The 23436-nt window shown below is 42.9% G+C and overlaps 1 protein-coding gene across 1 annotated transcript in view; it reads left to right on the forward strand.

Moving 5' to 3' along the window:
• Window positions 1–23436, forward strand: part of LOC132815969 (transmembrane anterior posterior transformation protein 1-like) — a 109867-nt gene that overhangs the window by 22112 nt on the left and 64319 nt on the right. The window contains exon 3 of the mRNA XM_060825356.1: window positions 13621–13739. Within this exon, the coding sequence (XP_060681339.1) occupies window positions 13621–13739 (119 nt within the window). The remainder of the gene's footprint in view (window positions 1–13620; window positions 13740–23436) is intronic.

Below are 23436 nucleotides of genomic sequence, written 5' to 3' on the forward strand. Positions count from 1 at the left end.
GTGTCATTTTGTGGCTAGCTGATGTCCATGGATGTGGATTGTTAGCTGTCTTCCTGTTTGTCCTATATAGTGTTTTGTGCAGTCCTTGCATGGTATTTTGTAAACTACGTTAGTTTGGCTCATGCTGGGTATTGGATCCTTTGTTCTAGTGAGTTGTTGTCTGAGCGTGGATGTTGGCTTGTGTGCTGTTATGAGTCCTAAGGGTCGGAGTAGTCTGGCTGTCAGTTCTGAGACGCTCCTGACGTATGGTAGAGTGGCTAGTCCTTTTGGTTGTGGCATGTCCTCGTTCCTCGGTCTATCTCTTAGGCATCTGATGATAAAGTTGCATGGGTATCCGTTTTTGGCGAATACCTTGTATAGATGTTCCTCTTCCTCTTTTCGCAGTTCTGGTGTACTGCAGTGTGTTGTGGCCCTTTTGAATAGTGTCCTGATGCAGCTTCGTTTGTGTGTGTTGGGGTGGTTACTTTCATAATTTAAGACTTGGTCAGAATGTCCTCTACCCAAGGATATTAAGAGCTCATCCTCCCTTGCCCAGGATTTCAAAGACAATAATTGCTCATATTCTCATGTTGCTGTTTGCTCCTGAGGCTTGCAGCTTTATGATTTGTGCGTAATGTGTGTGCAAGCCATAGCTAGCTTGGATTTCCTTTGTATCTATTCCACATACTTTTGTATTATGTCTGATTCTAAATGTGAGCCTTGTTGTTACTTCTCATTGATGTATCATGGTATCCAAATTAGACCACAGTAATGGATTCTGCCTTCCTATCTAGACTGCTTTTCACCCATATTGAAGTTTGCCTTACCATGTGGTCAGCACATATTCTTACTTTGCAACTATGATCATTTTAAGTTGGTATCTTCTAGTCAGAAGAGCTTACTTTTATTCTTTCCATGTCCAATTAATTGCAGTTTGTTGGATTTACTGTTGTTCCTAAGTTTAAGGAACTCAAAATCTCGTGCTCACTCGCAGACTAAACTCCCACTTGTTAAGATTCAGTTTGTACACCTACTTCATAGATGTACCCAAATCTGTTTTACCAAGCTTTGTACACAGTTCTGGAAGTAGCCAGTCTTTGTGTTAGAGAGTTAGGTGTTACACTTAAGGTCCTATAAGATTGCTCCCAAACTTTTTTCCTGTTTTGAGACACAGGAGTGGGCAAAGGAGTATGGGAAAGCAGTACAGAGAACAAGAAAGGAGGACATTACATGAAAGAGAGAAGACTAGATATATGGGAGAGAAGAAATCGGTGACCGAGAGAGAAAATAATTCCACATATGCAGATAAAGGCAGTTATTGAAATTGGTTATTTGTGTCTTGAGCTGATATTGATGGTATGCTTCAAAATATAAAGGCCAAGGTCTTCCAATAGAATTAAAAGCAAACTTTCGCACCCTTATCACAGAGGAAGTCATGATGCATGAACACTCATAGTAATTGCCCGTGCATTTCATACTTCCAATTAGCAGAGGAATATAATTCCAAATACTTTTTCAATGCCTTCACATTGACTCCCGTCATTGGCAGCTTGAACTAAAACTGAACTTGCCCAGAAATGGACTTCAGTATACTCACACTATTAGTCGAAGGCTTAGAACCTGGACTGAAATAGATTAGATTAGACTTACAGTGTGGAAACAGGCCCTTCGGCCCAACAAGTCCACACCGACCCGCCGAAGCGAAACCCACCCATACCCCTACATTACCCCTTACCTAACACTACGGGCAATTTAGCATGGCCAATTCACCTGACCCGCACATCTTTGGACTGTGGGAGGAAACCGGAGCACCCGGAGGAAACCCACGCAGACACGGGGAGAACGTGCAAACTCCACACAGTCAGTCGCCTGAGTTGGGAACTGAACCCGGGTCTTCAGGCGCTGTGAGGCAGCAGTGCTAACCACTGTGCCACCGTGCCGCCCACTAAATAGTCTAACTGCAGAAGCTGTACCGAAGGCTACAACATGTACTTACAAATAAACCTGTTCAGTAATTAAGACTATTGATGCTGTAAAGCTCTTCCATGTCTAGTCGCCTTTATCAATTGTGATATGGCTCTGATGGGAGTGCAATAGTTATTCAGCCATATTTCACAAGCTAAACCAATAATGCACATTTTATTGAATCACAAATGGTCAGTTTGTCTCTGTGCGCTACTATTCAGAACTTAAAAAGAAAGTTCACCAGGCTTCTTTAATGAACTTGAGCATTATTCATTTATTATAAGCAAGATTTGTTCTTTAATCAGGTATGCAAAAATAATCAACAATTAAGTTGCTATTCAGAATTAAACTATATGTCCTTAATCCCAAACATAGATAAGACAACACAGCTCTGCAAAGCCAGTTTGTGTTTGTGGAAAATAAATGTCAAAACAGGAAAAATATCCCTGTAGTGTTAGAAGTATGATTTGAGGTTGAGTTCTCACAGTTTCATTGAGATCAAATTCCTGAACATTGCAGAATGATGGAAGATCTTCACACCAGATTTCATATTCAGAGGGGATAAAGTTGGAAACCCTATTATTTGAAACCTCAAGGTCTCATGAGTACTTCACTGAATGATCTTTCCACTGCCTTTAAATTGTTTCTCACTGACCAAGAGAGTCAGATAGTGTTTTGCTTTTCCTGGCAAATTTCTCCAAAATCCATATTCAGGTCTGTGGAAATGTAGCAACTTTAGTCCGGAATCTGTTGTGCATTACCTGCTATTTACTAGCAGGTAATGCACAGTTTTCTTGACCTTTTGACATTTTTATTTCCAATAAACTGTCTTCAAGACAAAAAAGTCTAACCTGTTCCATATTCCAGTTTCTCAGTCTCATTGTCCAAAGTCCCATCCACCCAGCCACAGCCTCTCAGTTGTCTGAAAAATCTTGACCATAATAAAATGATTTTTCTTCAAAATGATGCATATCTGATCCCCGTTCTTATGAACATATCAGTGAAGAGTTTTAACTCACCAATGTATGATGAATGGAATTATATACTTCAGAAGGATGCCTTTATAAGAAGTCATTCTGGTATCTTTGATTTGAATAGAACAATCTGATTTGTTTGCGATGTGCGTTGAAAACGCTCATGGAATGTACTATCCAGTAGAGGGAGCAAGTGTCTTTTGAAACAAATGTTAAGACAAGCCACTGGCCTTTTTTTGCGGCAGATATAACAGCTCGACTAACAGTAGTCACTTACCAACTGTGTGGAAATTTGGACAGCAGCCTCTGGCAATCTGTCACTTGGCTAATCATGTAAATTAAGAAGTTGCTGTCAAAGAACCCCCCCCCCCCCCCCCCCAAAAGATGTGCATTGTAATTTGAAAAAAACCTGCTTTCCTGATCAGCCTGTTTAGAGATGTTTTTACACATCTCTGGAGCAGGTGGGTATTTGAACTGGGCATCTCACTGTAGGGGTAGGGACACTGCACCATGACAGTATCTTGCTGTATGATTTGCTATTCTAATGCATTTTAACCCTTCGGACTATTAAGATCGCTTTCTTTTTGGTTTCTTTTCTCTCCTCTTAATTCAATCATGTATTTACTCTCATGATTGCTTGCCCTGATCCAGGTGCTCTGTAAATGTTGCTGCATGGTTTGGATGGTTGACTGTCAGTGAAATGTTCCATTGGTCTAAAATGAAAACCAGTGGAGGAGGTATTATGGAGCATATCTAAAATACCACTGTTGGGTCACAGTATTTGAAAATAGTGTTCTCTTTCCTCAGCATACTAATCCCAATCACTTTTACATCTTTTAATAAATAAATGTTAATAACTTTCCAGTCTGGCTTTGTGATTTTTACACCGTTGTTAATCACAAAACGTTTCAGCATACTTGAAATTGACGTTGATTCTGTGTGGTTGGATGATCCCAAGACGCAAGATGAGGTATTCTTCCTTCAGTCGTCAGGTGGCTAGGATTTGACGATGGAGGAGGCTCAGGACTTGCATGTCCTTGGCGGAGTGGGAGGGGGAGTTGAAGCAATATAGGCCATTGATGAGGCCACACCTAGAATAATGTATGCAGTTTTGGCCTCCTTATCTGAGGAAGGATGTTGTTGCTATAGAGTGTAGCAAAGGTTTGCAAAGTTGATTCCTGATGACGGGACTGACATACGAGATATGATTCAGTAGGTTAGGACTGTGTTCACTGGAGTTCTGTAGAATAAGGGGTTCTCATTTAAACCTATAAAATTCTTACAGGACTAGATGGGTTAGATGTAGGAAGAATGTTTCTGCTGGTGGGAGATTCTAGAACCAGGGTTAACTCTTTTAGGACTGAGATGAAAATGTTTTTCACACAGAGAGTGGTGAGCCTGTGGAATTCATGGGAACAGAATGTGATTGAGGCAATTCTATTTTTCAAGAAGAAATTACATACAACTCTTTGTAGCTAAAGGAATCAAGGGGTATGGGGAGCATGGGATTAGTGTGTTGAGTTCTGTGATCAGCCATAATCGTGTTGGATGGTGGCGCAGAGTCCAGGGATATCGTCTGTGTTCTATATTTCTAAACCTCTGGGAAATAGCTCACCTCAAAGTTAGAAGTTCAAATTTCATACTAGAGTAATTCTCCATATTCGTCTTGTTTGCCTTGAGCCTCTGACATAAGCAATATCCATTCTTTTCTGTCCTTCACCCTGTGACTGCAGTTCTTGCCAAGGAAACTGGCAAGTCTGTTTCCGAACTAAAGCTTAGAGGGAAATCTGTGTTGCCAAGCGCAAGTGATGAGACTTCTTTAGGGTACAAAATGAATCTTCACATGCAAGTGTTCAACTACGGATGGTAGTCCATGAAGTATTGTATATCCTTTCCGAACCATTCCTGCAGCATTCTCTTGATTTCCTCAGCAAACTGCAGAGTGAGGCAGCTAACTGTGTATAGTGTCATGCAGATCTTCCATAGTAACCCGCTAGACTAAGGGACCCATGTCGATCCCTCCCTGAACCATCACTCTGTTGCTCAGATTCCGCATCTTTGAAAATAATGTTTTGTCTAGAAAACATGGCGCTTCTCTGCTTTGACTTTCAAGTTAAATTGCATCAAATAGGCTAAAACAATGTTGAGTCTTGCAACAGTCCCCTCAACTGTCAAGCCAAAGATTAATATGTTGTCTGGATACATAAGAAGGGAAGAGAAATTAACATTGCTAGAAAAAAATTATCTATCACACCTATGATGATGGTGAGGCCATTTTGAATCTCAAGTGGCAGTCTTGTATACTTATAAAGTACCCAACTGCCTGTTTTGAAATTTCGTCTTTTCAACATCTTGTTCAGCAATGGATAGCTGTGTGCCAAATTGACACTGCAGAAATACTTTGCACTTTTTGAGAGCTTGTAATGTTTCATCAGCTCTAGATATCAAATAAGCCTGATGCACTGGTTGTTGAAGACGGTCTCACTTGCAGTGTCCACCCTGTCACAATTTCAATGCTTATTCTGGTTCTCTGCATGCTGTGAATCTTTTCCCCTTCCTCTTCAGCCCGATCTCTCTCTATCCCCATCCGTTCTGCCAATAGTCACCTTCCTGATAGCTTCGTCTGTGGTCTTCTCAGTCCAATCTTTTCCCATGATCTGGATGATGTGACCCCATGCTTCAAAGTTTGAGTATTGTCACTTCAAAGCTACCTCAACTCCATCTTTATATTCGCATTTCTTATTTCCTCTGTTGGGCAGTCCTTCATTATCCTGTCCGTGGTTGATTTGTAGTAGGGATCAAGGAGGATAATGTGATCAGGCAACTTCTCCAGCTCCAGGCCATGGAACCAGGTTCTCTCCTTTGCTTGCTTACACTTCTAAGACCTCTGTGGTAGCTGGTCGGCTACAGCATGCTCACAAAACCTTTATCAGTATCTCAAAGATCTGCCATGGACTTCTTTTGAACATCCGTACCTCCTCCTATTATTTCCCAGTGGGCTTACCCATACATATGTTCCACCACAAATTCCACCTATTCACTTGCATGAGGACCTGGATGCCATAATGAACTGCTATTGATTTTATTGTGCATCCTCAATCAGGTCTTCAGTTGTTGTAGAAGCATGCAATACAGGTCTTTCTCCAAATCTGTCCATCTTTCTGTTCATCTGACCAGGAGGACTACTTTCCTTTTCTTGTAATGTCAAAACGACGTATGTGGAGAGCCTCTGTCTGGATTTGGACTAAAGATCTTCTTGCAATCTGAATCTAAGAGCACCTTCAATGTCCCTTACAGATATTGCCAGTTTCAGCTCCTTAACTTTAGCTTGGCAAGGTGCTTTTCAATATTGTTCATCTTGTTGACTTGAAACATGCATTGTGAAATTCTGCTGGCTATGCCAGAAATGTAACATGAGATTTGAACACACTAAGGATCAAAGATCATGAAACAGGTAGTTACAATCATGAGAGAAATTAAAGTTAAGCAAGGATATATTTGTAGTATTTACATTAAATAAAGCCTGAAGTTTACTTGGGTCCAGGAATCCTTCTGTCTGTCTGGTTCTTCTTCACCATGAGTCCTCCTCTTCCTCCTCCAAAGACACCTTTATTTTATATTTTAGGGAGGGCTTGTTTGACTGCAGCAGCTGCCCTGCTTCACTATACCCAACTGTAGGTGGAAGTTCCTGTGTAACTGAGTTTTCTTGCTTGGTGCCCTCCCTTGGTACCTGCTGCTGAAGGTTCTGTCACATCTGATTAGGTTACAGGCCATTCTATTTTAATTTGGATATTAATATCAGTAGCAAAAGATTACCCTTTCAATGCAACATCTGTGTCTCTGCAGAAGCCTTAGAGTGAAGTCATACCAAATCTGATAGATCCATGCTACATTATTTGTAAAAAAAAAGAAATGGGCATGGTCTTGTTATAATGCTTGCCTAGAAGTCAGGTGCAGGTCCAGTATAGCTTTTTCTCAGTTTTGCCTCTAGAGCAGAAATGTGCTCAACTGTTTCATTCCTACCTCTTACACAAATTGACTGTCGTCTTATGAAGATTTCTAGCTATGCAGCTTCTAAATTCTTTTGCAGTTTTTTTTTTCCAATTTTGGAATGATTAGAACATTATTTTGACAACTCCCCTTCAGTGTGTGGCTCATTACCAAACAAAATGCCTCTGTCAAGATCGAGAGCATTTTTTCTCCATTTTGATTCGTGTGCAACAAAACAAATTCCAGAAAAAGAACAGTTTAAACTTTGCAAGTCTCTTGCAAATGCAATTATCCTGTTTTGGAGGTTAAACTATCATAGTATGTGGAGAATACAATCCTGTCTTGTCTTAATGGATAGTTGCATTTTATGTTTGTATGTGAATCTGATTCACCCTGTTCCTTGTCTCATTCCCCCAAATATCATGCCTGGTTTACTGGAATTGCGTTTTTGTTTTCCTACTGGAAAGATAATGGAAGCCTCAACATTCCCATATATACTTGTATTGCCTCTGTTGTACCAAGACCGGTACAGAAAGGGATGTGTGCAGTTTGTCCTTTTTTCTGATTATCAATGGAACATATTACATATGTCTATATGTATTTGAATCTTTAAAATGTATGTTCTGGGAGATCCAAGATGGCGGCAACCCAGTAAATCTGAGTCTGCAGTGCTCTGCCTAAGTGGGGTGCCCACCTTCACCTCACCTTTTAAATCATTCAGGATAGCTTTTGCCCAGCATATTTAGTCATTTCACATCAAACTTTAACAGTTTGGTGTTATTTAAAAATGACTGAGGGCAAAAACTCCCGCAGCTCGTAACAGGAAGGGACCCCTCCCCTACCCCCTCCTGCAGCAGCAGGGACATCCACGGTCGCCTTGGGGGACTTACAAGCGGAGGCGGGCTTGATCTCCGAGATCGTCAAACTCCAGGAAAGGATTGACACGTCCATCGAGGAGGCCCGGTCCAGGTGGGAGTCTATCTTGGTCATGCTTCTGCAGCATGACCGAGAGATCGAAATATTCGAGCAGCACGTCGGAGGGTGGAGCAACAGGCCGCGGCCTTCGAGACTGCTGCTGAGTCATCCGTGGGTTAGGTCTGGGCTCTGGAGCGCCGAGTCCAGACCCTGGAGGAGCACATCGACAACCTCGAGATTCGGGGTCGTCGGAAAAATATTCAGTTGCTGGGCCTTCCCTAACGGGAAGAGGAAGGCCAGCTTGTGGATTTCTTGGCGCGATGGCTCCTACACTTATTGAAGTTCGAGTCGGAGCTGGGCCAGGTGGAGTGGGCCACCAGGTTGCTGTACGCGGGCCCGGGTCGGAGCAGTGCCCCCACCCGGTTCTAGTCCGACTTCGATGTTATGAAGAAAAACAAATGCTCAAGTGCTCCTAGAGGCCTCCAGAGTCCTGGGGAAGGATCCCCAGGCTATGATGTACAAGGGCTCCAGGATAATGCTTTTTCAGGACTCCTCTCCAGTCAAGGTCCGCAAGAGGAGGGCATTCAATGAGGCGAAGAAGCGTCTGAGAGACTCTTCTTCAATACTCCATGTGATATCCGGCAATGCTGCAGTTCAGCTATGGAGGAGCTATATAACTTTTTGGATCACCGGAGAAAGTAAAAGAATTCTTGGACTCTCTGAAATAGACTGCGAGACTTGAACCATTTGGATAATGAGTTTATTTTGCCACCCCTTTTTTTTTAACCCTTCTATCTTTCTTCATCTCTCTCTTTTGCTCATCTTTACCTGGGGATGTGTGTGTGGGGGGGGGGGGGGGGGGGGGGGGGGGTGGGGGGAGCTTGTTCTTTACTCTTTTTTTTGGTCTCCTTTTCATAGCTTGTGTGGCTTATTTGATTTGTTGGGGAGGTATTTTTTCTTTTTTCTTCATCTTCTTTAGTTGCCTAATCCTTGCTGGGATTGTAATTTTATAACTTTATATATTTCTATTTTGTATTGTTTTTATTAAACATACCCAGGTGTTGGTGTGGAGAAGGGGTTGGGTCACTCACTTTTAACTCCTGTTTTATAAGACACTTGAATTTATTTACTCCATTCTGTAATGCCTGGGCCGAGGGCAAGGCCCTAGCTAGGAGAGGTTATGGTGGGGTTATTGATATAGGTAGTTATGTCCCCTGATCGCAAGGGGGAAAGTCTCCTTTCAAATTTGTTTTGCATTATTTTTATTTCGGAGTGGTTCTTAATTGTGTTGAATTAAATGTTTTAAAGAGTTTTTCTATTTGTGAATTTTCTGTGGTCTTTATTCAATGTCTTTTGGGTGGGGTTCTTCCTCCTGGGGGGCTCGGGCTTGCCTGAACGGTCATGGCTAGCCATTCGTTTTGGTGGTGCACTTGGAATGTCAAGGGGAGCAATTTGCCATTCAAAAGGAAATAGATATTATCAAGTCTTTAAAAAAGAAAAGGTTGATGTAGCTCTCTTACAAGAGACACATCTACTTGACAAAGAACACTTAAAGCTACAACTGGGTGGGTTTGGTCAGGCTTTCTTTTCATCTTTCAGCTCAAAAAGTGGGGGAGTAGCCATTCTTATTCGGAAGAATCTTCCTTTCCAAATATTAAGCCTGATAAAAGATGAGTATGGATAGTATATATTGATCAAAGCCCGAATACATGGAGAGGAATATGGAATTTTGAATCTTTTTTGTCCCCTGGCACACCCTTTTAAATTTGTAACGGAAGCGTTCTCTAAGTTGGTGGCTTTCGTGGTCCGCCACACAATTATAGGAGGAGATAGGATTAGTAGATGTGTGCCTTCATCCCCAGGGTAGAGACTTTACTTTCTACTCTAGCCCACATAAGTGCCATACCAGAATTGATATGTTTGTTGTTCCCTCGGCCCTTTTGAATTCGATACTGTCTTGTAAAATAGGTACCATAACTATTTCTGATCATGCCACAGTATATATGGAAGTCAAGACTAGGGATGATGGGATATGCCCCTGACATTGACGTATGGATCCTTTCTTATTGAAGGATAGCAAACTTATAAAGTATTTTTCACAGGAATTTAAAACCTTCTGGGAAATTAACTCCGGTACAGCCAGTAACCCTTCAATGATATGGGAGACCACTAAGGCATATGCGCGAGGCATGGTCATCTCATATTCTGCGACCTGGAAAAGACAAAAGGGCGAGCAACAGTTCCTGCTCGAGGCTCACTTGAAGGCAGCTGAGACAGCGTATGTTGAGAGGCCCTTCATTACTAAGCTACAAAGGATCACCGCCATTTGGGCAACCTTGAATACTGCATTTACCCAAACAGCAAAGAGGAAAATATTATTTGCAAAGCAGAGACTATTTGAATATCGTGATAAGTCTGGCAGGTATCTAGCGTACCTTGCCAGAAAGAAAAAGACTCCCCAAGCCATTACGTCCATTAGAGAAAGTGCTGGTACCTCGACTTGTGATCGTAACAAGATCAATACAGCCTTTAGAAAGTTCTATTTTGAATTGTAGAAGTTGCAGGACTGTGAGGATAGAACTGGGAAAATGGAGTCCTTCTTTAAAAATTTAGCCCTTCCAGGCTTAAAATCGGAGCTGGTGTCAATCTTGAATACCCCCTTGACAACCCAGGAAGTACAGGATGTGGTTAGGCAGCTTCAGACTGGCAAAGCACCTGGGCCAGATGGAATCCAGGGTTGAGTTCTATAAAGAATTTATAGGGCAACGGGCCGGGCTACTCATAAGTATGTACAATTACTCATATTGTCAGGGCTGCCTCCCGCCTTCATTGAGAGAAGCAAATATTTCTCTCATTCTTAAGAAGGGAAAGACCCCAGAAGATTGCTCTTCATATAGACCCATATCCTTGTTAAATGTGGATTTCAAAATTCTTTCGAAAGTGTTAGCATTAAGACTGGAGCGGGTCTTACCATACATTATGAAAGAGGACCAGATGGGGTTTATAAAGGGTCGCAGATCAACTTATAATATTAGAAAGGTCTTAAATACGATACAAGCCTGTCAACAGGGAACAATATGGTGTTTAGTTGTCTCCCCAGATGCAGAGAAGGCATTTGATTGGGTAGAATGGCCATATTTTTTTTCTGTATGCTAGAAAGGTTCAGTGTTGGAGAGGTCTTTACTGAATGGGTTTCAGCATTATATAATGATCCCAAAGCAGCGGTGATTGCCAATGGTTTAAGTTCAGATAGCTTTAGTGTTGGCGGGATTTGTGGTCAGGGATGTCCTCTTTCACCATTACTATTTATGCTAATGATTGAACCACTGGCGGAAGCTATATGAACTGACCCTAATATAATGGCTCAGAGGGTTGGATCGGGCAAGCACAAAATTACTCTCTCTGCGGATGATGTCCTCCTTTTCTTAAGTGATCTTCTGACACCATGCCCGCTTAATTCAAGTGGTCAATGTATTTGGTAGATCCTCACGTTACAAAATAACTTTCATGAAATCGGAGGCCATGCCGTTGGGAGGTCTTGCTAGTATATCCAATTTATCGGACGGATCTTGCTTTCCCTTTCGGTGGTCACTAGAAGGTTTTCTATACTTAGGTATTTTTATCGCTCCAGTATTTGGTCAGCTGTATAAAGCCAATTAGAGAAAATAAGGCAGGACATTCAACGCTGGGGAGATCTCCCAATATCCTGGTTAGGCAGAGGTAGCGTTCGTTAAGATGAATATTCTACCTCGTCTTCTATATCCTATGAGAATGCTCCCCTTGTTGCTGCCAAGACTGGCGTTGTGTAGGCTCTACGGCTGGCTCGGCTCCTTTATTTAGAATCATAGACAGCCTCTGATCAAATTAGAAAAGCTGCAGCTCCCACTAGCAAGGGGAGGGCTGGACTTTCCAGACTTCAGGAGGTACCAGTTGAGTTCCTTATTATCTTATATAGCTGACTGGGTCTCTTGTGACCCACAATCAATCTGGTTAGATATTGAGACCTCCCAAGCAAAATGTCCCCTCATCAATCTATTATTTATGGACAAGATGAGAGTTATTATGGACTATTGTAAAAACCCTCTTGTATCAAATTCAATTAAAGCCTGGAGGACAATGTGACAAGATGAGGGTAACCTGCAAAAAACCTCCCCTGAGACCCCAATAGTGGGAGCATTGGGATTTCAGCCAGGGCTGACAAATGTTACATTTACGATTTGGAAGTCCAGAGGTATCTCCTGCTTTGCAGACCTGTTTGATGGGGAGGTTATGATGTCCTTTGAACAGCTGCACTAGAAGTTTGGGCTGCCTAACAAGGACCTTTTTTGGTATTTTAAAATATGACACTTTATACAAAAGAAGACCACACTGCAGCTTTTCTAATTTGATGGGCGCACTGATGGGCAGCACAGTAGCACTGCTGCCTCACAGTGCCAGAGAACCTAGTTCAATTCCCGCCTTAGGCAAGTGTGTGGAGTTTGCACATTCTCTCCGTGTCTGCGTGGGTTTCCTCCGGGTGCTCTGGTTTCCTCCCACAATCCAAAAATGTGCAGGTTGGGTGAATTGGCCCTGCTAAATTGCCCATAGTGTTAGGTGAAAGGGTAAATGTAGGGGAATGGGTCTGGGTGGGTTAAACTTCGGCGGGTCGGTGTGGACTTGTTGGGCCGAAGGGCCTGCTTCCACACTAAGTAATCTAATACTGATAGTCAATCCTTACAAATCAGATAGGGAAAGGAGAGTGCTAGGGCTGATGCGCTGCCCTCAGTCAGTACTCTTTATCATTCACTATACAATAAGGTCTCTAAGGACGTGGAATGATTATATAAAACATGGAATCAAGAATTAAGGTTGGAAATCTCTTTAGAAATGAGAGAGGACATCTGGGAAAATGCCAGAAAGATCTCTGTCTGTAACAAAACTCAGGCTACTCAACTAAAGATACTTCACAGGGCTCATATGGCACCTGAACGAGGTGGCATCCCCAATGTGTCCTAAATGTAAAATAGACGTTGGCACTCGCATGCATTGTCTATAGACATGCTATAAGATCCATAGGTATTGGGATAGAGTAGTGAATGCCTTGACAGAAATCTTGGGTACGGAGAGTAGATTGGATCCAATGTCCCTATTTTGGGCTCTTCAGATTTTCTCTCCATGGATATATCCTCTCCTTTTGTGCGAGGAAAAGTATTTTAGTGAATTGGGTAGCTGAAGGCCGCCCAGAACTTTCAAACTGGCACAGGATAGTCATGGAATATATTCCCCTCGACTTCCTCACAAATATGGTGCACCAAAAAACAGAATTATTTTATAAAACATGGCAGCTCTTTTTGAACTGTATCGACACAGGATATTTCGGCCATATTGTCCAGGGCTTTTGTTTAGCTGTGGTAATGGTTATGGCTGGTTTGGGGGCCCCAGGGGAAGGAATCCCGTATAAATTCAGGTTCCACTATGACTTGATATAAATCTATTTTGAGCATGTATCTAGTTATTTAATTGCTTTGTTGTTTACAGTTATTAATGTATGTTATCCTATTTTATGTTTTGGTTGTTTGTAAAATTAATTAGTAGTTAGTTGGGTTTTTCTTTTTAATTTACTGTTGGTGCTATTATTATATTGTAAAGTGGAAAACACTTGTTTGTATTATTTTTGTACTTTTGTAAAAAAAAACTTTAAAATTTTCTTTTTTCAATAAAAATATCTATTAAAAAAAATAATGCGTAGAAATTTGTATACTGTTAAGTTTTTTGTGAGAGCCATTTTATGCTTTGATAAATCTTTCTTTTTTTTCAGTTAATGTTTTTTGGATTCTTCCTGTGCCTGGATGCCTTTTTGTATCTCTTTACTCTACTACCATTGAGAGTCCTTCTAGCCCTAATGAGATTTATTACTCTCCCCTGTTGTGGCTTAAGGTAAGCTTTCTGTTGCTATTACAGTAATTATTTGGAAAACCTGTATGTTGTAAATAATTAGGAGAAAATGAGGACTGCAGATGCTGGGGATCAGAGCTTAAAAATCTGTTGCTGTAAAAGTACAGCAGGTCAGGCAGCATCAAAGGAGCAGGAGAATCGACGTTTCGGGCATAAGCCCTTCTTCAGGAATAAGGAGGGTGTGCCAAGCTGGCTAAGATAAAAGGTAGGAAGGAGGGACTTGGGAGGGGCGTTGGGAATGCGATAGGTGGAAGGAGGTTAAGGTGAGGGTGATAGGCCGGAGAGGGGGTGGGGGGGTGGGGCGAAGAGGTCGGGAAGAAGGTTGCAGGTCAAGAAGGCGGTGCTGAGTCTGAGGGTTGGGACTGAGAAAAGGTGGGAGGAGGGGAAATGAGGAAGCTGGAGAAATCTGCATTCATCCCTTGTGGTTGGAGGGTTCCTAGGCGGAAGATGAGTCGCTCTTCCTCCAGGTGTCGTGTTGCCATGGTCTGGCGATGGAGGAGACCAAGGACCTGCATGTCATTGGCGGAGTGGGAGGGGGAGTTAAAGTGTTCAACCATGGGTTGGTTGGGTTGGTTGGTGCGGGTGTCCCAGAGATGTTCTCTGAAATGTTCCGCAAGTAGGTGGCCTGTCTTCCCAATGTATAGGAGGCCACATCGGGTGCAGTGGATGCAGTAAATGATGTGTGTAGATGTGCAGGTGAATTTCTGATGGATATTGAAGGATCCCTTGGGGCCTTGGAGGGAAGTGAGGGGGGGAGGTGTGGGCGTAAGTTTTGCATTTTTTGCAGTTGCAGGGGAAGGTGCCGGGAGTGGAGGTTGGGTTGTTCACTATTGGAATTGGCCCTCCCGGGAGCAGATGCGGCGAAGGCGAAGGAATTGGGAATATGGGATAGCGTTTTTACAGGGCGCAGTGTGGGAAGAACTGTAATCTAAATAGCTGTGGGAGTCAGTTGGTTTATAGTATACGTCCGCGTTGAGTCGGTTGTCTGAGATAGAGCTGAAGAGCTGAAAATGTGTTGCTGGTTAAAGCACAGCAGGTTAGGCAGCATCCAAAGAACAGGAAATTCAACGTTTCGGGCCAGAGCCCTTCATCAGGAATGAGGAGAGGGTGCCAGGCAGGCTAAGATAAAAGGTATGGAGGAGGGACTTGGGGAGGAGGGGGGAGCGATGGAGATGTGATAGGTGGAAGGAGGTCAAGGTGAGGGTGATAGGCCGGAGTGGGGTGGGGGCGGAGAGGTCAGGAAGAGGATTGCAGGTTAGGAGGGTGGTGCTGAGTTCAAGGGAATCGACTGAGACAAGGTGGGGGGAGGGGAAATGAGGAAACTGGAGAAATCTGAGTTCATCCCTTGTGGCTGGAGGGCTCCCAGGCGGAAGATGAGGCGCTCTTCCTCCAACCGTCGTGTTGTTATTATAGAGCTGGAGAGGTCTAGGAAGGGGAGGAAGGAGTCTGAGATGGTCCAGTTAAATTTTGAGGTCGGGATGGAAGGTGTTAGTAAAGTGGATGAACTGTTCAACCTCCTCGTGGGAGCACGAGGTAGCGCTGATACAGTCATCAATGTAGCGGAGGAAAAGGTGGGGGGTGGTGCCAGTGTAGCTGCGGATGATGACCTGTTCCACATATCCAACAAAGAGGCAGGCATAGCTGGGGCCTATGCGGGTGCCCATGGCTACTCCTTTGGTTTGGAGGAAATGGGAGGATTGGAAGGAGAAGTTATTAAGAGTGAGGACCAGTTCAGTCAGTCGAAGGGTACTGGTTGGTTTGGCGGGAAAGGAAGAAGCGGAGCGCTTTGAGGCCTTCGAGATGGGGGATGGAGGTGTATAGGGACTGGATGTCCATGGTGAAGATAAGGCGTTGGGGGCCAGGGAAGCGAAAATCATGGAGGAGGTGGAGGGTGTGGATGGTGTCCTGAATGTAGATGGGGAGTTCTTGGACTAATGGGGACAGGACCGTGTCAAGGGATACAACAATGAGTTTGGTGGGGCAGGAGCAGGCTGAGACAATGGGTCGACCAGGGCAGTCAGGTTTGTGGATTTTGGCCAGGAGGTAGAACCGGGTGGTGCGGGGTTGTGAGACTGAGGTTGGAGGTGGTGGATGGGAGATCGGCGCTACCTCGTGCTCCCACGAGGAGGTCGAACAGTTCATCCACTTTACTAACCCCTTCCACCCCGACCTCAAATTTACCTGGACCGCCTCAGACTCCTTCCTCCCCTTCCTAGACCTCTCCAGCTCTATCTCGGACGACCGACTCAACACGGACATTTACTATAAACCAACTGACTCCCACAGCTGCCTAGGTTACACCTCTTCCCACCCTGCCCCCTGTAAAAACGCCTTCCCATATTCCCAATTCCTTCGCTTTCGCCGCATCTGCTCCCAGGAGGATCAATTCCAATACTGAACAACCCAGATGGCCTCCTTCTTCAAAGACCGCAAGTTCCCCTCAGACGTGATTGATGATGCTCTCCACTGCATCTCCTCCACTTCCCCACCCCTCCAATCGCCACCAGGACAGAACCCCACTAGTCCTCACCTACCACCCCACCAACCTCCAGATACATCGGATCATCCTTCGTCATTTCCGCCACCTCCAAACGGACCCCACCACCAAGGATATATTTCCTTTCCCGCCCCTGTCAGCGTTCCGGAAAGACCACTCCCTCCGCGACTCCCTTGTCAGATCCACACCCTCCACCAACCCAACCTCCACTCTCGGCACCTTCCCCTGCAACCGCAAAAAATGCAAAACTTGCACCCACACCTCCCCCCTACTTCCCTCCAAGGCCCCAAGGGATCCTTCAATATCCATCAGAAATTCACCTGCACCTCCACACACATCATTTACTGCATCTGCTGCACCCGATGTGGCCTCCTATACATTGTGGAGACAGACCGCCTACTTGCGGAACGTTTCAGAGAACACCTCTGGGGCACCCGCACCAATCAACCCAGCCGCCCCATGGCTGAACATTTTAACTCCCCTCCCACTCCGCCAATGACATGCAGGTCCTTGGTCTCCTCCATCGTCAGACCATGGCAACACGACGCCTGGAGGAAGAGCGACTCATCTTCCGCCTAGGAACCCTCCAACCACAAGGGATGAATGCAGATTTCTCCAGCTTCCTCATTTCCCCTCCCCCCAACTTTACTCAATCCCAACCCTCAGACTCGCCTTCTTGACCTGCAACCTTCTTCCCGACCTCTTCGTCCCCCCCCACCCCTTCTCCGGCCTATCACCCTCACCTTAACCTCCTTCCACCTATTGCATTCCCAACGTCCCTTCCCCAAGTCCTTCCTTCCTACCTTTTATCTTAGCCTGCTTGGCACACCCTCCTCATTGCTGAAGAAGGGCTTATGCCTGAAACATCGATTCTCCTTCTCCTTTGATGCTGCCTGACCTGCTGCACTTTTCCAGCAACACATTTTTAAGCTCTGTTGTAAATAATTGGTTACCCTATTCTGTAGTCTATAAATATGACCATAGTTCATATGTACACTAATGTCTGCCTGGTAGTGTTTCAGGATTGTTGGATAATATGCTGCGTAGTTTGCTCACTTTCTTTGTGAATCAGGGCCAGATTTCAATAATAATTTTAAGATTAATCTCAATTAGTTGAGTGGCTGACACCAGTTGCAAACATTGTGATTCCTATAGTGAGTCAATTGTCCATGTTATTTTGATGATATTTAGCTGACCACTGTATAGACATTTTTGTGTATTTTTAAAAATGACAGGAAACTTCATTTGAGCAAGATATATGGGAAAGGGTTTTCATATTAAAGTAACAAATACATTATTGCTTTAGCTATACAGTTCACTTTCATAAAGTTATAATTACGTTAGGTGTTTAGCTTTGTGCTCCAGTTGTTCTTTTGTTTCACTGCGATATGTATCCAGGGGAACCTCCATTATCTGAATGTGATGGGCGGGCACTATTTTGTTCGGATAATCGATTATTTGGTTAATCGATTAAATGCCTTTCCTCTGGGCCTCAGAGATTTTAAAGTCTGCTCCTCGTTCAGGAGACTGCAGCAGCACACAGCGCGCCCTGCCTCCCAGCGAGACCACTCCCCCCAACCCTGCCAACACTGCTCCCTGCCCTCCAACATCGCCCCCAACCTCATCCGACACTGCACCCTGTCCTCCGCTCCTCCCCCCCCCCCCCCACAGAACCCTGTATACCCATGCCCCCTCTCCAGGGTAGCTGGACTGGGCACCAATAACAAGACTGCTGCAGTGCCTTTGTAGGATAAGTCTCCAAATAGCACTCACATGCAGCCACACACAACTTTTTACTGCAACTTTTTGACAGTTTCCACCTTTGCCCTGTACAGGACAATGTTGGAGAGATTGTCTGGGGAAGGGGGGTTTAGTGTGCACCCCTGTGTAGTCATCCAGGGAAAGTGTGGGGAGAGAGAGAGGGTGGGGGGTCAGTCATTTGGAGACCGTGCCTGTTTAATCAATATAAACAAAAGACGCAGTCACTGTTGGAAACACATCTCGAGATCTCCTTCGGATAATCCGATTTTCAGATAATTGGTATCCGGATAATCGAGGTTCCTCTGTATGTGAAAAATGCCATTTAGTTCAAAACTTCTGAGGTTTCAGCAAATATTGCATATCCTCAGTGCAGAAAATGATGATTGAGCATCCTGCAGTGTGTGATGAAGATGTTCCCACAATGCTGTTAGGTAAGGAGTTGCAGGTTATGCCCCAGTGATGATGAAGGGACAGTGATGTACATACAAAACAAGAACAGCAACTTGAATTTATGTAGCACCTTTCACATGGTAGAATATCAAAAGGCAGTTCACAGAAAGTTTAGAAAGCAGCACTTGACGTAGGACCACATAGAGATCTTGGGTGAGGTGACCAAAATCTGGGCCAGAAAGGGAAGTTTTAAGGATTATCTTAAATTAGAAAAATGAGGTGAGGTTTAGGGATAATTCCAGAGCTTGTGGGCTTGATAACTGAAGACCAGTGGTGGAGCAATTAAAATCAGGAATGTTCAGGAAGACAGTAGAAAAGGAATTGAGACAGCTCAGATGCTGGTGGAGGTTACGGAAATAGGGGGGGTGTTGTGAGGCTGGAGGAGGTTACAAAGATTGGGAGGGTTGTAAGGCAGGTGGGAATTACAGATGTAGATAGAAATTTTGAAATCTTGGATCAGAATATAAAATGTTGGTGGTACTCAATCCAGAACCTTGAAGGGGAGTGTGAATGGAGGAGGTGGGTAAACACGTGGGCCTCAATATGATTGGAAGATTGATCGTGGGAGGCCAAGTGGGAGTGTGTTAGAATAGTTAAATCTAAAGGTAACAAATGAATGGATGAAAATATTGGCACCAGCTGAGCTGAGACTAGAGCAGAGTCCAGTGGGACATTGGTGAGGCCTCTTCTGGAGTATTGTAGCCAGTTCTGGTCACCCAGTTGTAGGAAGGATATTATTAAGCTAGAAAGGGTTCAGAAAAAATTGCACCAGAATGTTGCCAGGTATGGAAGGTTTGGGTTATAAAGAAAGTCTGGATAGGAGACTGGAGAGTAGGAGATTGAGAGGTGACCTTATAGAGGTTTATAAAATCATGAGGCATACAGATAAGGTTAATAGTAGGTGTCTTTTCTTTAGAATGGTGAATTGCAAGACCAAGGGGCATATTTTTAAGGTAGGGTAGTTTGCATATGGACTGAATTTCCTGAGGAACTGGTGGATGTGGGCACAGTTACTATGTTTAAAAGGCACTTGAATAAGTGCATGAATAAGAAAAGTTTGGAAGGACATGGGCCAGGAGCAGGCAGGTGGGACTAGTTTAGTTTGGGATTATGTTTGGCATGGACAGGTTGAACCAAAGAGTTTGTTTCCGTGCTGTATGATTCTATGACACCATGACTATAGTCTATTTTGGTCATTTCTCAATGAAAAACTCCAACTGGTTGTTTTACAGCAAGTACCTACCGTTTAAATAATTCATTATTTTGCTTTCGCAACCCCATTTAAGTTCTTAATTAGCTCAAGTAGCATTTTCTGACCTAAGTCCAAAACTTGACTTTGAAAGAAAGCAATTGCAGCTAAAACCATTCTTGGAATATTCTGCATTGTTTCACAATAGTCCAGTAATGCTATTTAGAGAAATGCACCTGCCAACTTGTGCAAAGCAACATGCTATGAAAGTAATTGATCAGTCAACCTGGTTTTGGAGAAGTGAGGGAAGGGTGTAAGAAATACTGGACAATATAGCTCCAGAATTCCCTGTTTGATAATCACTGGATCTTTATTTTAATGTTCAGTGTCAAGCTGGGGCCTTGGTTACTTGATTTATTGACATGACAGTGATTATACTTTCAAAAAAGCCTAGCTGTCCATTGTAGTTTAACTTATAATTGTATTCCCATAACAACTTTAATCAATAACAAAATCAAAGCAGCTGTTTTGCGACATCCAAATACAACGCAAGTTAAACTGAAACTCAACTGTTTCACCAGTTGCAAATAAACCTCTTTGTAGAGAACAGTGATTGGCGTTGGAGAGTTATGAAATCTGTTTTCAGATTTCTTATAAATGCAGATTCTTTTAAAAAATAAATGGATAGATGTGTCAATTATTTCTTTTAAAAAAAGGGCTAGTTAGCAAAGGACATTTGAAACCGTTGTAGGATTCTGCAGTGTCCTCAGCTATAGTTGAGGTTTAAATAGTGACTTGGCATCAGTCTCCAGTCATGGAAATAATCTGCATTATCAATATTGCTAATGCTGAATGTGTAAAATAGATGCAAAATTTTACCTTGCAAGAATTGAAGCTTCTGAAGCTAATTAGATTTCTGGCTATCATCACTTCACCTGCTCTTGTTTTAATGTGGTATTTGGAATATAGGTAACATTAGTCGACCATTATTTGTAATTCATCTTTTCTCTGCATTGAGCCATTAAAAGTCAACCATGTAGTGTGTCACGAGTTGACCAGATAGTAGGGAAAAATATTAGGTTCAATTTCATAAAGGACATCAGTGAACTAGTTGGATATTTACAACAATGAGGCAACTTGAATGATCATTTTCTAGTGTGAATTAACCGATTTACAAAAAAATTGAATTTCAATTACTTTATGGTCAAGGATTTGAACTAAGTACCTTTTGGTTACAAGGCCCAAACTATAAGCATGTATGCTGCATTGTTTAAAAAAGACTATATGATACAAACCACCGACTCATCCATTTCAAACAATTCACTGAGATCTGGGATTGTTTCCATGAAATACAGAGAGCCTTAGGTGCTTTCAGTATCTTTTATACAGAACTGTATTGATCAATTTGTTTAGCTTTTGTTGGAAGATAGAATTAGGTATATATGGTACTTTTTTTTTGAGAATGAACATGAGGTTTTTAAAAGAACTTCAAAGTGCCACTGGAAAGAAAGTTCACTACTTTGATCAAACATTTCAAACAAGTTACAGAATTAGTGGACAGTAGTGGTGAATAAACTTGGTCAGTGCTAAGAAATATGTTGTGAGATTGACCAGCAGATCTTTGTTATGTGGACAGTGGAAGTCATAAAGATGTTAACCTTGTATGAGATCAGTCACTGCTCGAATCTATGTTGGGATGGTGGTTGTTCTTTAATATTCATTGGTGAATTTGTGCTTTTGTTATTTCAAATCTCAACCATTCCAATACATTATGCAAGGCAGAAGACCAACCAGTAGTGTTGAGGTTATCCAGAAAATCTGCTCATGACTTGGCTCATTTTCAAGGAGCATCTCAACTCACAACAATAATGATAATTTTAAAAATCCCTCTAAGGTTTGCTCCTCTTCATCTCTGTAGTCTTCTCTATCTTCATTACCTTCCAAAAGATTTGCACTTCTTTAGGTCAGGCCATTTGCACGTATCCAATTTTGATTGTGCTATCATAATGGCCATGCATTTAGTTGTCTAGCTCCCAAGCTCAGAAACATCCGCTCATAACTCACTTTCTGTACCCCATTTTTCTTCTTTCACACTCCTTAAAGTTTATCTCTTTGATCGACCTTTTGAATAACTGACCTAATGTGGCTTGTTGTCATACTTCTGTTATGGACCAGGTCAGATTCCATCTAAACATTTCAAGAAAGTAGCCCGGACCCTAACTTTGTTAGTTGATTTAAGTAGGTGTACAGTGGCTATAGAAATTTGAGAAACAATAATTTCCTTTCTGTATCTTTCTCTCTATCTCCCAACAAGCCCAATCCTGCTGAGTCCATCTGGAAAGGCAAGTGTAAAATATTCAATGACAGAAATCATTAGTGGCTGAATCTGACTTCACTTTGGAAAAGGAAGCTTCAAAAAGTAACATGCCTGCAATGTACTTAGAGATTGATATTACTTTCAAATGTATAAATATCTTTTACTCTTAGCTACTTAAATCTTTTTTGTTTCAACAAGTAATAACTTTTGCTTAGCAGAAGCAGTTTTGAAATAAGTATCCTTTACCTTGCCTAAAGGTTAAAGCTTTGCTAATTATTTTTAAAATGAATCACTCAAAAGGGAGTTATGAACACATACATTTTAGGTCATGAAATGCTCTGTGGAAACCCCTTTTAGATGGTTCTTACAATCTGTAGATTCATTGGGGAAGATGCCCATGCGTGGTTGGTGTTTGTTTGTTCAATCTATTGCATCAGTGTGTGACACTATGATCTTTTGCTATAAATGTTGTGTCCTTTGATCCTACTCCACTAGCTACCAGACAAAGTAGCAATGCTCCGAAAGCTTGTACTTCCAAATGAACCTGTTGGACTGCCACACGGATTGATGCTGGAACCTCTACTTGTCATCATTTACATAAATGATTTGGATGCGAGCATAAGAGATATAGTTATTAAGTTTGCAGATAACACCAAAATTGGAGGTGTAGTGGACAGCGAAGGAGGTTACCTCGGATTACAGCAGGATCTTGATCAGATGGGCCAATGGGCTGAGGAGTAGCAGATGGAGTTTAATTTAGATAAATGCAAGATGCTGCATTTTGGAAAAGCAAATCTTAGCAGGACTTATACACTTAATGGTAAGGTCCCAGGGAGTGTTGCTGAACAGACACCTTGGAATGCAGGTTCATAGCTCCTTGAAAGTGGAATCGCAGGTAGACAGGATAGTGAAGAAGGTATTTGGTATGCTTTCCTTTTTTGGTCAGAGTATTGAGTACAGCGTATTGGGAGGTCATGTTGCGGCTGTACAGGACATTGGTTAGGCCACTGTTAGAATATTGCGTGCAATTCTGGTCTCCTTCCTTTCGGAGAGATGTTGTGAAGGGTTCAGAAAAGATTTACAAGGATGTTGTCAGGGTTGAAGGATTTGAGCTATAGGGAGAGGCTGAGTAGGCTGGGGCTGTTTTCCCTGGAGTGTTGGAGGTTGAGGGGTGACCTTATAGAGGTTTACAAAATCATGAGGGGCATGGATAGGATAAATAGGCAAAGGCATTTCCCTGGATTGGGGGAGTCCAGAGCTAGGGGGCATAGGTTTAGGGTGAGAGGGGAAAGATATAAAAGAGACCTAAGGGGTAAATTCCTCACGCAGAGAGTGGTACATGTATGGAATGAGCTGCCAGAGGAAGTGGTGGAGGCTGGTACAATTGCAACATTTAAGAGGCATTTGGATGGGTATATGAATAGGAAGGGTTTGGAGTGATTTGGGCCGGGTGCTGGCAGATGGG

The sequence above is a fragment of the Hemiscyllium ocellatum genome, chromosome 1 (genome assembly GCF_020745735.1).
Source record: "Hemiscyllium ocellatum isolate sHemOce1 chromosome 1, sHemOce1.pat.X.cur, whole genome shotgun sequence".
Taxonomy (NCBI): Eukaryota; Metazoa; Chordata; class Chondrichthyes; order Orectolobiformes; family Hemiscylliidae; genus Hemiscyllium; species Hemiscyllium ocellatum.